Genomic DNA, 12,919 nt, shown 5'->3' on the forward strand with positions numbered 1-12,919 from the left:
AGCAGTATTATGTTTATTTAGACTGGACTGATCTGATGAACAGTTCTTTCTCTGGTGGTTTGTGTATGATGGAAGATTGCAAAATAACTTATTCCAGGAAAAAAAGAGGTACATTTGAGAATATAGTATGCATAATAGGATGTTTTTTCTTATGTTTGCTCAGCTTGTAAGCAGTATTTTGAAAAGTACCCTGGGGATCATGACCTGTTGTGTGAAGCAGAAGGAGTTGGATTTTGGTTCCAGAGAACGTCCATTGCCACTGTATTGCAAAGGGAAGAGCTCAAAATTGAAGGTATGGATGTTTTGTTTTGATGTTCTTACAGTCTGTAAAAGTTGTATTGTAGGGCATTTGTTTGACAGTGACTTCTATGAACTTTGTCCATGGAGACTAGTAGAAAAATCTTTGTTCTGAGGTCTGTGAGATCATATTAGGAACAGTTAATTGTTATTTAAAGATACTACATTTTTTTCCTGTTGCCTCTTTTAAATGTTCTTAACAACAGAAGCCTCTGAGAAAGAAAAAATGAGTTTCCAGACAGAGGATCATTTTTGGCAATCTGCAGCAGAATCTGAAGCAAGTGAACAGAAGACTGAGCTAGAACCACAGCTAACTGTAGGTACACAGACTGTTTTCCGTATATTAAAAAAAAGCTTGAGAGCTTTTAAGTCTTCTATAATCATATAATGTATCTTGTCCTATTTTTCTGACTGTAATTACCAGTTCTCTATGTTCAGTAAATACTTTTAAATTCTACAAAAGAACAAATTTCTGAACTTAACAAATGAAGGATTGTAGCAGATTAGTGTATTTGATCCCGGTGTATTTTATGTACACTGTATATTTCTCTTTCAAATTCTTGAACAGTCCTTGATTATGTAGAGAACTTGTACTTCCATGTCTCACCACTATGTCTGTGGCAACCCATCTGACACAACCTATGACATTTACCAGAAAGCGATGCTCCTCTTTTTGATTGTTTTTTTACTAAGTAAAGCATAAAAATAAAGTATAAGAAATTATTTTTGTCTGTGTCAGAATTGAATCAGCTCAAGTCTCCATTATGAAAGACAAGTGCTCCTGTTACTTTTTGGGTGGATGTAAAGTTTCCCACTGAAGTGACAGACTAACCTGGGATTAAAAATACACCTTTTCATGGAGAGATAGGGGGAGAGGTCTCTACCTTTTTCCCCTGTGTGCAGAAGGTCTGTGTCACCACTGTTAGCGTTTAATAATTTGTTTGCCAGCGGCATAGAGGAGGAAAGTGGCTCAATTGGCTCTGAGATTGAACTGTCTAGAAAGGCTGTTGAACAGTAGAGTCATTGCAGGAGTGGAGGGAATGAGGAAAAGTGCTTATGGAAGTACACGTTCACATCACAGTTTAATACAATGGAGAGTGTTGGCATTCTAGGTTATGCACCACCTATATAGGGAGACTGCAGCTTTCTGCAGCAAAGTAGTCTTATTTTCAGTCTCTAACTGACCAAAAGCAGTAATGCTTAGTTGTCTCTTTGTTATGTACACTTCTTTAAATTATAACAGTCTTGACCATAAATCTAGAACTGAGTTTAAGATTCAGATTCCAGTAATGGTCATATCAGCAAAAAGATCTTGATTGCATATTTTAGTTGTAGAGCTATATTTATATACTTGGAGAAAATAGCAAAGGGATATTAGTTCTTAAGACTTTCGTGGCTGTGAATTAAGAATTCAAGCCCTGTCTCTTCTTTTCTTCAAGAAGAGTAAAATAGTAGATTCCAAAGTGTTCCAGCTCCTTCCAGCTTGGTAGAATCACTGGCATTCCTCTCCTTGGCACCTGTGCTGTCAGTAGGGAGCTCTGCAATGCTTTGAAAGCTGTTGGATCACTAAACAAAACAAAAATAAAAAGCCCACCTTCCCCCAAACACGAAGAAAAACGTTTTCCAAATACACACTTCCACATTTCACATCCTGTTTTGTGTGTTTTAATGTTATAATAATTTATCATTAGTCTATAAATTCTTATGTATTTAAAGCTTACTTGAAACTATTTCAAGGAGCAGAATCTGGACGTAGCCACTTGTTGCTAGCTTCCTTGGGTAGTACTTAAAGTGAGGCTGAAAAGGCAGCAGAAAACCTGGATGCAGCTTATTGCGAGTCCTAGATTACTTGCAGCAGCTAACAGAAGTATATATATTGCTCTCTTTCAATATGTATAGCTTGGATCCACTTTGGTTGTCAAGTGCTTCACCACTGAATTGTCTTCTGACTTTCAGAAAATAATGGAAATATGGGGGCGGAGTGAGGCAAAAGAGCTCTAAAGAGAGAGCTCTGATGTAAGCAGCATCTTGTGCTGATGCACTTGTAACCGGCATCACTGCTGCATCACTATGCTCTGTTTTTCCTTGTCTGATCTCTTTTTAATGATAACTTATGGGTCGCCATATTTTATTGTATGGCATGATAAAAATTAGACTACAAAACTCAATACAAGTATAAAGATAAGTGTCCTGTTACATTTTATCAACTATTCTAGTGTAGACCTTTCTGTTCATAGAGAAAAGAAGCAAAAGACTCCTAGCATACAGTGGACACCTTTTATGAACTTAATGGTTAGGAAAAACTTGGTAATGTTAATTATAATGTCAAATTATTTTCAATCTTGGGGCCAGAAGTAAAATGCAGGAAAAAAATCATGCTTGTAGTAAAGATGATTTAAAAAAAAAAAAATCTGTGAAGATATACCCATAAACTACTTAAGAAGAAACTGTTTAACTCCATCCCAGTCAGATCCATTACAGTTTTTGGCCAGTTGTTTGAGAAATGACTTCCTATTCTTGATTGAAATCCCTCTTCATGGACTCCTCACTGCCTGCCTGTTAGAATGCAGTCTGCCACTGTGCTTTGGCAGGTTTCTCATTAAGCCATGTAGTATACTTGACCCTTCCTCCATCAGTGTGTTCTGAAGTGTGCTATTTCAGTGGTGAAGCACTTCTGTATGCCTTCCATGACAGATGACCTGCCTTTGCTTGGTCATCCAGCTTATACCCTCAGGCTCTGCCAGGTCCTCTTCACACTCACTGCTGGTCTCACTGTACACTTGCTTCCACTGTCCTGCTGCACAATTACCTTACCAAATGGGAAGGCCTTCAAAGCTGCCTTTGCATATGACTGTTGCTTTCTCAGCCTCTCCCTAACCCGTTCCATCTGTCTTAGTCCTGACATACGCAGACACCTGTTATTCCCATTTCCATGTGGCAGAGACAAGGGAATTATAGTTAATACACCTAAGGATAGACACGAGGCATAGGGGGCCTCTGAAAGAGGCCAGTGCCATTATCTGAACATACCTGCATTTTGTACCATACGCAAGTGATATATCAAATTTCTTCCTAGTCAAAATTGGTATTTAGAATAGAAAATTGATGTGTTTGAAAAGTCTTTTTTTTTTAGGGCAGTATTTGCATCTGAGAATATTTTGCCTGCTGTCTGTTTTTGCCAATCCAATTTAGACTTGGATTAACAGTGATTATATATAGATATATTTAAAAAAAAAAAAAACTTCCCTGTTGCATTAAAACCATTTTGGCCTTCAAGAAGTAAAACAATTACTATAACTAGTATGTATGCCTTGTTCAATTAATTTTTTGTCTTTTGAATCTTTTTTAGCAGTATGTCCTAACAGGGGTGGTAATTTATCTGCAATTCAGACCGTACCTTAATGTGGAAAGCTCTCACACTTTATTAGGACAAGAAAGTAAACGTTCACATTCAAAAATTCTTGTTAGCTGCAGTCCACTTCTCTGATTAAAACATGTTTGCTACAGCAATGTAAATTGCTTGCAGGTTTGTCTTGAATATACTTTAAGGTGTATCCTTTGTGCTGCAAAAGGTTTGGGTACCTTTAAAGGAGATGCTTTTAGCACTGTAAATATGTAGATGATATGTTAGATATATTTTAAATTAAGGATGGTTGTAACCACTCTTCCATAGGATCACTACCATAAAATTGTAGTTTAGAAACATGCAAGCACAGCTGGGGAGGTGAAGGTATTTTGGTCTGTTCTTAAGTTTGTAGAGTAACATTGGTATTGCTTTTATTTTAGATTGACTCTCAAAAAGGCAGAGAATCATTAGATGTCCTTGCAAGCACATCTGAAGGTAAGAATAACTGATTATCAGTGTTGTGATTATTATGGATTAGTAGGTTAGCAGGCTCTTCTACTGCTTTTTTGCTTAGTGTGCTCATCTGCAAAGTGTATGGAAACATGCCTTCCTCTAAGGTGTTATTGCTCAACTCAAACATTTGGAAGTCTTTGGAGAAAATTATTATGAGTATTAATAACAAATCTATGCATGTATATTCAGAGAGTAAGTGTCAGAGTGAAATATTGGTTTACTTGCACTCAGTTGTTTTAATGAAATATTAGGGAAAAATTATTTGCAGATCTTAGACTGCATTTGTTTTTGTTTTTTTTTTTTTTACTTATTTCTTTTTTCTTAAGACCCTGATGTTGCACTCATTTCTATTCGGACACGAAGCAGTCATTTAAAACGTCCCAGGATAGGAAAAAATAGCCAGGATTCTGGACCTGAAACTTCCCAAGGAGATGAGGAAAATGTTCATCATGTGCCAGACCGCAGGTAAGGGAGCCCATATTTTATTTTTTTTGTTCTGTTGCTTGGGTAGTCACACACTATAGCAGTCTCTCCCAGTGTGATATTTGATGTTTCTTCTCCTTTATTTCTACTTCTGCTTGCTTACTTGATTTTTAAAATTATTGAAAATAAAGCACGGTGTGAAAAAGGAAATTGAGACCTCTCATGAAGAGTGATTGCATCTGCTTCACTGAAATCTCAAAGGACATGGGAAATGGCAGTAGGAAAATAGCAAGGAATGGGGGTGTATTTACAAGTTCTATTATAGCTTAGCCTTCATAAGGGTAAAAACATCTCTACTCACACAGCATAGTTTCTTGCAATAATGTAGCTGGACAAATATTCGCAACACTATGTGCAGTCCCGATAAGAGTTCCCTTTCTGACCTTATTATGGTGACATATTGCTGTGAAATAGTCTGACTGGTTTGGGAGCTGGTTACTACTTGTCATTTAACAGAAGAGTTAGAGGGAGCCACCCCTATTCAAAGTAAAGCTCTTGTTCAGACAAATCCTGATTTAAAACCCTCATAAAAGAAGAAGGTCATCTCCAGCTTAAAGAACATTCTCCTGTGTAGTAACTGTGAAAATGTGCACAAGATGTAAATAAGTACCATTCGGGTACTATAACAGTTTGTGTTAGACAGGGCCTGAAGTTCTAAATTGCAGTGATTTCTATCAAGAAAGCAGAGATTTGGCTATTATTTAAAAACAAAACCAAAAACACTCCATCATCCCCCTTTATGTGTGTGTATATATATATTCATAGTTATACACAGCTTTTCTCTCTCTTCCTCCCTCCTCTTCCCCTCCCTCCACCAAATCAAAACAAACAACAACAAAAAAAACACCTTTTGAGCAACTGAAGATTTTTTCACTGTGAGATTGAGAAGCAGCCTCCTGCAAATCTATTACATGTACCTGTGTATATTGCATGTATGGTTGTATATAATATTTTCAGTATGTCTAAGTTTCAGCATATCAGAAAAAAGAACTGAATACTTGGGATGGTGTTACTGCCTTGCAGGTGCATTAGAGTTTCAACTTTAGCTTTTGGCTAATTTAATATCTAGTTCATTTGAATCTTCTTCAGCCACGTTTGTCACCTGAAATTCTTTCCCATTTGTGGTCTTTGTAGAAAATGTATATTCAGTAATTATACAAACATACTTGCTTACATAGCTCCATAACTTTAAACTGTTTCTGTAGTGAGGCTGTGTGAAATTGCTTTCTTTTTCATCCCTTTATAGCTTTCAAATGTGTAATGCATTATTGCTTTCTAGATTTAAAGTAACAAACTTTGTTTAAAATAACATATTTCTGACTTTTCAAATAAAATGGAAAAGAGATGACTTCATTCTATAACTGCTATAGCAACTTTGCCTAGTTGAGATATTTCTCCTAATTAGGAATTTGTCATTTTTAGATCTGTTTAGTTTTCTGGATTCATACTTCCTATGGCAAGTATGTGATATAGAAGTTCAAAATCAGTAGTGAAAGACTTTCCCTGCTGATTTATGTATTAATCTAAATTATGTATTTATCTAAAATTATTATGCATTAATCTAGAAGACTTAAGGGCTGTGTATTAATACCTGCTGCAGGCTAGAAGTTCGTGCCAACCTATTTGAACGCTTTGAAGTCCTTGTAGAAGAACCTGAAGAGAATGCTGACGAAAGCGATGAGGAAATGATCACTGAAAATGAGGACCAGTCTGTATCAGAAACTGAGTTACATATATCGCCATCTGAGAAAGTGAGTGAGAAGGAGGTGAGCTGGGTGTTAACCGCCATAGAGGATGGGAAGTTTGGAACATAACTACAGTTTCTGTTAAATATGGTCCTTGCTGCCTTGATGAATGTGGTTATTGACTCTTCAATTTCTGTACCAATGCTTTGAGTAGTATATCTGAGAACCTAGAGCTAGTATAGAATTAGTGCCAAGGGAAAATTCCTTGCAACAATAGAGTTCATAGGATCTTCAGAAAGGTGAATAGCTTGTCTATCAACCTGGCTTTCTTAATTGATTTGTTCTATTTAAAAATTGGGGAGAAGTGGTGTAGGGTCAAGACTTGATCCCGTATTTCCAGTAAGAGGGGGCGAAAAAGTTTCAGTGAAGAAGTTAATAGCTGATAGGCTTCAGTGACTACTGTCAATTTTTTCTTCTCCCTGTACAGCTTGTCTGACTTTGTTCAAATCCAACTTTGATCTACAAAGACTTGTTGGTTGATTTTTAGATCTGGGAGTGGCCTCTGTGCCTAGCAATACATCCAGGATTTTCAGTTCTTACTGATTTGTGAGAAAGTGGACCATAAACTATGTTGGGTTCACCAACCTGTATTTCAAGGAATGACTCTAGTATGTATGCTGCTTGGCTTGGCTGTTTACCATATAAGCCATGGTCAGATACTCAGTGCAGGTAACAGCACCAAGCTAATATGCTGGTTAGGTAATTGGATAGCTACTCTATGCTGAGTTCTGTCTTCTTGATGCACATTTCCAGGTACCCAAGTTAGCTGCTTTTCATATCTAAAATAAAAATTTAGATCACAGATATACCAACTAGTGTGTGGGAACAAGGGCTGGGCATAATCTTGACTTAGAAATGTGTATTTTAGGAAGCTCCATCTGAATCTCTTAATGGTGAGGTAGCAGAAGAAACTGGGAAGACCTCACTTACGGCTGAAGAGGAAACAGCAAATGAAGCTCTAGGCGGCGAATCGAAATTGCAGTCTGAGAGTCAAGGAGAAGAGCCTGTAACACTGCTTGTTCCATTAATCCTTGAATCTCCAGCAAAACCTGCAGAAGATACTGTATCAGATAAGGTAAGGGCATGGAAACAAAATGTTTTTTTCCTGCAGGATGTACATGTCTTCTGCTTTTTTTCTTTTTTTACATAAAAGATAGAAGGTGGCCCCCCTCATCATATGAAATTTTTGGGAGTAGCAATTCTTAGGCAAGATGTTGTAAATCCATTAACAGAATATACTAACATTTCTGTTATAATATGCATAAGTAGTATATTTGTGTAGTATATTTAGTGATTGTATAGTATATATATTTAGTGTAGTATATTTAGTGATGTAATTTAGTATTATATGAGTAGTATATTTATGTGATACCAAAAAGAAAGCTCCTTTGCTCCAGTTTGCCATGGCAGTAATGAAACAGCTATTTCTCACTAAAATTTTACGTGGATATAGTTGAAAGCCACATCTGTATATTATCTAGTAAGTCTGCCCTGATGAAGTATACAAGCAATTAATTTCTAATAAAATACCCTTCTAGAACACAGATGTAACTTTTTGTTGTTATTTATAGTACAAAAGTGGATTGTTATGCTAGTGAAATAAATGTCTGTCTAAAATAAAACGCTTCCCTTTTTTTCCCTGAGATTAATTTCAAAACACGTTTACTGAACAATTCTTTGAATAATTTGAGTATGAAAATAAAAGGGGGACTCTTAATATCAAATGCGGTTCACGAAATAGCTTTTTGCAGCGAGGAGCAGAGTATTGGTTTGACTATGTGTGCAGTACCAGGAACTGCTTAACACTAAAATATCCTATGTAGATGTTAGCTAGGGGTGGTAGTCATTCAGCTGCTTGTATCTTTAGTTAATTGTCCCTCTGTTTTGCTGCCCTCCCACCCCTCAGGCTGTAAATGCAAATGATTCAGAAGCACTAACTGAAGAAAGTACATCAGTAGAGAAGAAGGGTTCAGAGGAAGACCAACAAGAATCTGAAAAGAAAAAATCATCCACTGAAAATGCAGTTGCTTCAGCACCAAAGGAAGAACCCTCAGACAATGGCCTACCAAACAATGTGATAACTGAAGCAGCAGAAGAATCTGTTTCTGAAAATGTGTCACCCAAAACAGCTTCCTCAGTGGAAGATCAAAATGAGGAAGCAGGGCACAACTCACAGGAGGCCCCTGATGCCTTGGGTCAGAGCTCTTTGATAGTGGTGGAACTGGAGGGTGTTTCTTTTCAGCAGCCTTCTGGACAAGAAGGACAGAAGAACCAGTTGGAAGAGCACTTGGAAGAGTCTGCTGATCAGTACACACAGACAGCAGCAGAGCGGGCTGCTGACAGTAGCTCTGAGGAAGCAGAAATTGAGGTACCCATTGTGGATCGGAGAAATTTGCGAAGAAAGGCCAAAGGTTACAAAGGTCCTCCCAAGAAAAAAGGAAAGCCAGCTTAAAAAATGAAGTATTGGTTGTTAATTCATATATTTGTAAGAAAGTTTGTTATTTTGCATAAAACACTAGGGTGTAACTAAACCATCTGGGACACAGGACACACATGTTTAAAATGCTGGGTTGGATGTCATTTGGGGATTCATCACCTTTGCTCAAATTCTCTTGAATTTTTAACCAGTAGGCATTGAGCTTCATCAGAGTATGAAAGTAAACACCCAGTCTCCTCCTTTTATAAAGGATACATGCAGAAAAAATACAGTTGTGCTAGTAAAGGAACAGTTTGCGTATTTTAGGTGCCAGTCTTGGAAGAAAAAACAAAGTGTGAAATCCTGGCTCTGTTAAGGTCACTAAAATTTCCATAAACTTCCACAAGGCCAGACATCACTAGCATTTTTTTCCTAAATCTTGCATTCTCTACTGTGGAGAAGAGCAGAACAAGAAACATCTTTACTCTCTTCTTGTTCCCTTCCCATAGGCTTTCTCAGATGAGATTAAAAGGATGTAAGATTCTGTAATTCTAGATCTCAGTATACTAGAAGGTACATGTCATTAGATCAAAACATGAGCAGCATCTGTCTTTCACTAGAGTTAGACAGGAGGGAATGGCTCTACTTCTGATTCCCAACTATTTGCTAATCACTGGAGACAGCTGAGTCACCCATAACACCACCAACACAGCATCTACCATAGCACACAAAGATAACTAAGTTTTTAATGTGAAGATTTAGAGATGCCTATACAGTAAATTGTATTTGTAGCTTCCAAAGTGAGTGTCTTGCTAAGTGTAAGTTTCTCTAGAATGTATGGAGTGTAGACTCCAGTACACTTATGGAATTGTTTGACAGCCTTTCTACCTACTTGCATGTATTGAATGGCTACTTGATTACTTTGTTACATTACAGGACAAGGATATGACAGCTTTTGATCTAGTATCAGTCTGAATGGAAGTGATGGTTGTATTTTCCAAATACTCAGCTGATGCTGTGGAGTAGCTGTTGAAATGTTGTCTCTGCCAGGTGTGTGACTCCTGTGAGCTCTGGCATTTCAGGTGGTTGTGACATTCATTAGTGTGAATATTAGTGGATGTTTCAGCAATTTTTTAACTTTTTTTTTGCCAAACACTATGCCTTTAGGAGTTTTGAGGGGATAGCTGAAAATACTTATGATTCCCACTTTCTTTTTGTAACTTGGGTATAATTCCTGGGGTAATATCTTCCCAGTTTATAGCTTTTATTAAAAGCAGGAATTAAACTTTGCTATATGCAAACAGAAATGTAAACAGGCTATTCATGCATGTTTCCCTTCAGAGGTCAAGTAATTTGCTATGTGCTTCTTTCAATAAATGAAGCTCGTCTTGTAATGGGTTAAAAACTCAGGAGTAAGAAAGAACAGTGGTTCTGATAACAGGAAATCACACAGCTATTTGCCCTGCTGTATACCTTTTCCAGGATTAGTGAACTAGTCTCCCACAGTGTCTTGAGAGTAGAGGGTTTCTGGAAATTGCTGTTCAGGACTTCTAAGGTTCACTTGAATAGTTGCAATGCTGTCTTAATTCTTGTCCCTCTGTGAAGCTAATTTAAGAATCTGTTTTTCGCATTTTGTACTTATACAGTTTAACTGTATTTATAAAATATTTTAACTGTATAAGGTATGTGCTTACTATTTATTTCAGCTGATGAAGTGCAATGCTTTTTATCCGTTCGAAGATTATTGGGGGGGGAGGTGTTTTTGTTTTTTTCCCCAGAAACAGGTATTACATAATCTTTAGATTCAGAGTGCATGGGATCAGAGTTAAATCTGGGTTTCTTGAACTGCTGAACACAGTTGTAACTTCCTGTCAATGTACATTTACTCCTTATGAACCCTGTGACTGATAAATATTCAAGATCTTACATGACTTTGTAAACATATTCAAGTGAACCTTAAGCTTTTCTGAAACTAATTAAACATTTTCTATGAAACACTTGAGACAGAACTTATCTATACTATGGTTTCTCCTTTAGTGCTAAGATTTATTGTAGAAAAAGGTGAGTAATAGTTAGAAAAAGCATCTATTGCATTGCTAAGGATGGGATTTGTGAAACTTAAAGGTTGGTTGTATACAGTATATCATCACTCATGTTCTGTTTGTTAGACCAAACTTTACTAGACATTAATCTGTTAAATACTTCAATTGATACAAATACGTTTGCTTTAAGTTAAGTATTCTGTTGCTCATGAACAGCGAATCCCAGTTACTTTTAGGTAGATTTAATGGATATGTTATCACTTGTATTCCCTGTAAGGTTGGAAAACACTGTGAGAAGGTCATTTCACTTACCAGGCTCTTTCTTTTCGTGGCCAAATTTGAACTAATTTCAATTAGCATCTTACTCCTAGGACATTTGCATACTAAATGTAGAAATACTACAACAAGATTATTAGATGAGGTCGGTCTTGGTTTCTACTGAGAACAGTCGGATTTCTGATCGTATTTCAGTGAGTCAGTCTTAAATACTGAGCTTAAACTCATATCTTTAAGTGTATTCTTGAGTAGCTACCTCTGTATATCTGGGGTACCTGAGGTAGTAGCCAATGTCCAGATTATTACCTACCTAATGTGGGCAGGTCTGGTATCATAAACAGTTCTGGTAACAGCTGTCTTGAAAACTAGACATAGTTCTTAACTGTGACTGCAGCAGTACTTTGAACTAAAAGGCAGTTTACTTCTGTAATAACTTCTTTGGCATCAATCATCTCGCAGTAAATATTGAGTAGCTAAATTGAACTACTGACTTTAAATAGTAGTTTTTTTGCTATCCTGACTGTCCAGTAGGGGAACAGTAGCGTAATAGTCTGTAACTGTTAGGTTAACTTACCTGAAAACTGTATTGACTGAAATGTTTTACCTTGGGGAAAACCAGCGTTTTTTAGGCTCAGACAATATTTGTTAGATCTGTAAACTGTCTGGCTCATTACCATTGAACTGTTAAAGAATTTTTAGGATCACACCAGCAACCAATGATTAAAACATCAACTTTATACATTTGTACCAAATACTATTACAACATGCTGTGGAACTACATGTGTATGGTGAAAGCGAACAGTATTTTTGAGCTTTACTTAGTCTAGGAATAAAGTTTAAAAAACCTTTTGTGTCTTCAACCTTACACTCAAAGAGTAAATGGTTTTGTATTTGAATCCAACATTTGTTAAAATGTCTCTTGTCCTGCTTGTTAATTTTTAGTGGAATTTGCTTTGCTTATCCCACAGTTCCTTTCAGTCTCTTCATTTCAGACAATTCTTGTTTGCTGTTTTCATGTTTCATAGCCCTTTACATGAAAATGTCTCATTATTCAAATGTGCTTTTAACTTGTTTTAAATGTCTGACACTAGCTTTTCTTTTTTAACCATCTAGCATTTGTAGATGTGACGTATCAAATTGATCATCTACAACTTATAAACACCACTAAGTTGAACATAGCAATAAAGAGCCCTAAGTTTGATCTTCTGTGCTTTGAGTGACCATTATAAAAGTTTATTTCAAAGAGGATACACTTCTAAATTTATTTTCATAAATGTGGTGTGAGATGTTTTTAAACTAATGATAACCTGTTTATAAATCCTATGAAAGATGTAATGCTATTCTAGAGTACTGTACTTAAGTCTAGTTACAGTGTGTTTTAGGTTTTCCTTTTTTTTGTATTGTCTTGACTGCTTTTGAAATGTTTTGAAGTAGTAATTAAACTTATTTTGTGATTTATTTTATTTTTTAGTATTTGATTTATTTCTGCTACATGAGAGGCATCTTTTAAAGTTCACTAGAACAAAATTGTGTAATTATATTTAGCCTCATTTTACAATCTTATTTAAAAGCTCAAAGATTATAAATTGAAAAATCCTTTACCTTTATATTAAAAAAAAAAGCTGCACATAATTAGTTTATTCATCAGACTTTTTAAAGAGCTGTAGAATAGGCTGTTCTGTATGTTTACCATATGCATTCTGCAGTTTGCACCATACTGTATATTTGGTGTAAGGTTATCAACTCCGTATAGTGTTACATTAAAATGCATTTTGAATTGCAACAATTGTATTATTCAGCC

General features: G+C 36.3%; 1 protein-coding gene across 5 annotated transcripts in view; it reads left to right on the forward strand.

The window, feature by feature from the left end:
* Nucleotides 1-12,577, forward strand: part of FAM169A (family with sequence similarity 169 member A) — a 37,214-nt gene extending 24,637 nt beyond the window's left edge. For 4 of the 5 annotated variants that reach the window (XM_035553656.2, XM_035553655.2, XM_035553654.2 and 1 more), the window contains 7 exons: nt 164-292; nt 504-613; nt 4,084-4,138; nt 4,483-4,621; nt 6,240-6,405; nt 7,253-7,459; nt 8,291-12,577. In XM_035553656.2, the coding sequence (XP_035409549.1) occupies nt 164-292; nt 504-613; nt 4,084-4,138; nt 4,483-4,621; nt 6,240-6,405; nt 7,253-7,459; nt 8,291-8,836 (1,352 nt within the window). In that variant the 3' untranslated portion in view covers nt 8,837-12,577. The remainder of the gene's footprint in view (nt 1-163; nt 293-503; nt 614-4,083; nt 4,139-4,482; nt 4,622-6,239; nt 6,406-7,252; nt 7,460-8,290) is intronic. The other variant, XM_035553658.2, reaches the window with a different exon arrangement.
* Nucleotides 12,578-12,919: the final 342 nt, after the last annotated feature.

The sequence above is a fragment of the Cygnus atratus genome, chromosome Z, assembly GCF_013377495.2.
Source record: "Cygnus atratus isolate AKBS03 ecotype Queensland, Australia chromosome Z, CAtr_DNAZoo_HiC_assembly, whole genome shotgun sequence".
NCBI classification, from domain to species: Eukaryota; Metazoa; Chordata; class Aves; order Anseriformes; family Anatidae; genus Cygnus; species Cygnus atratus.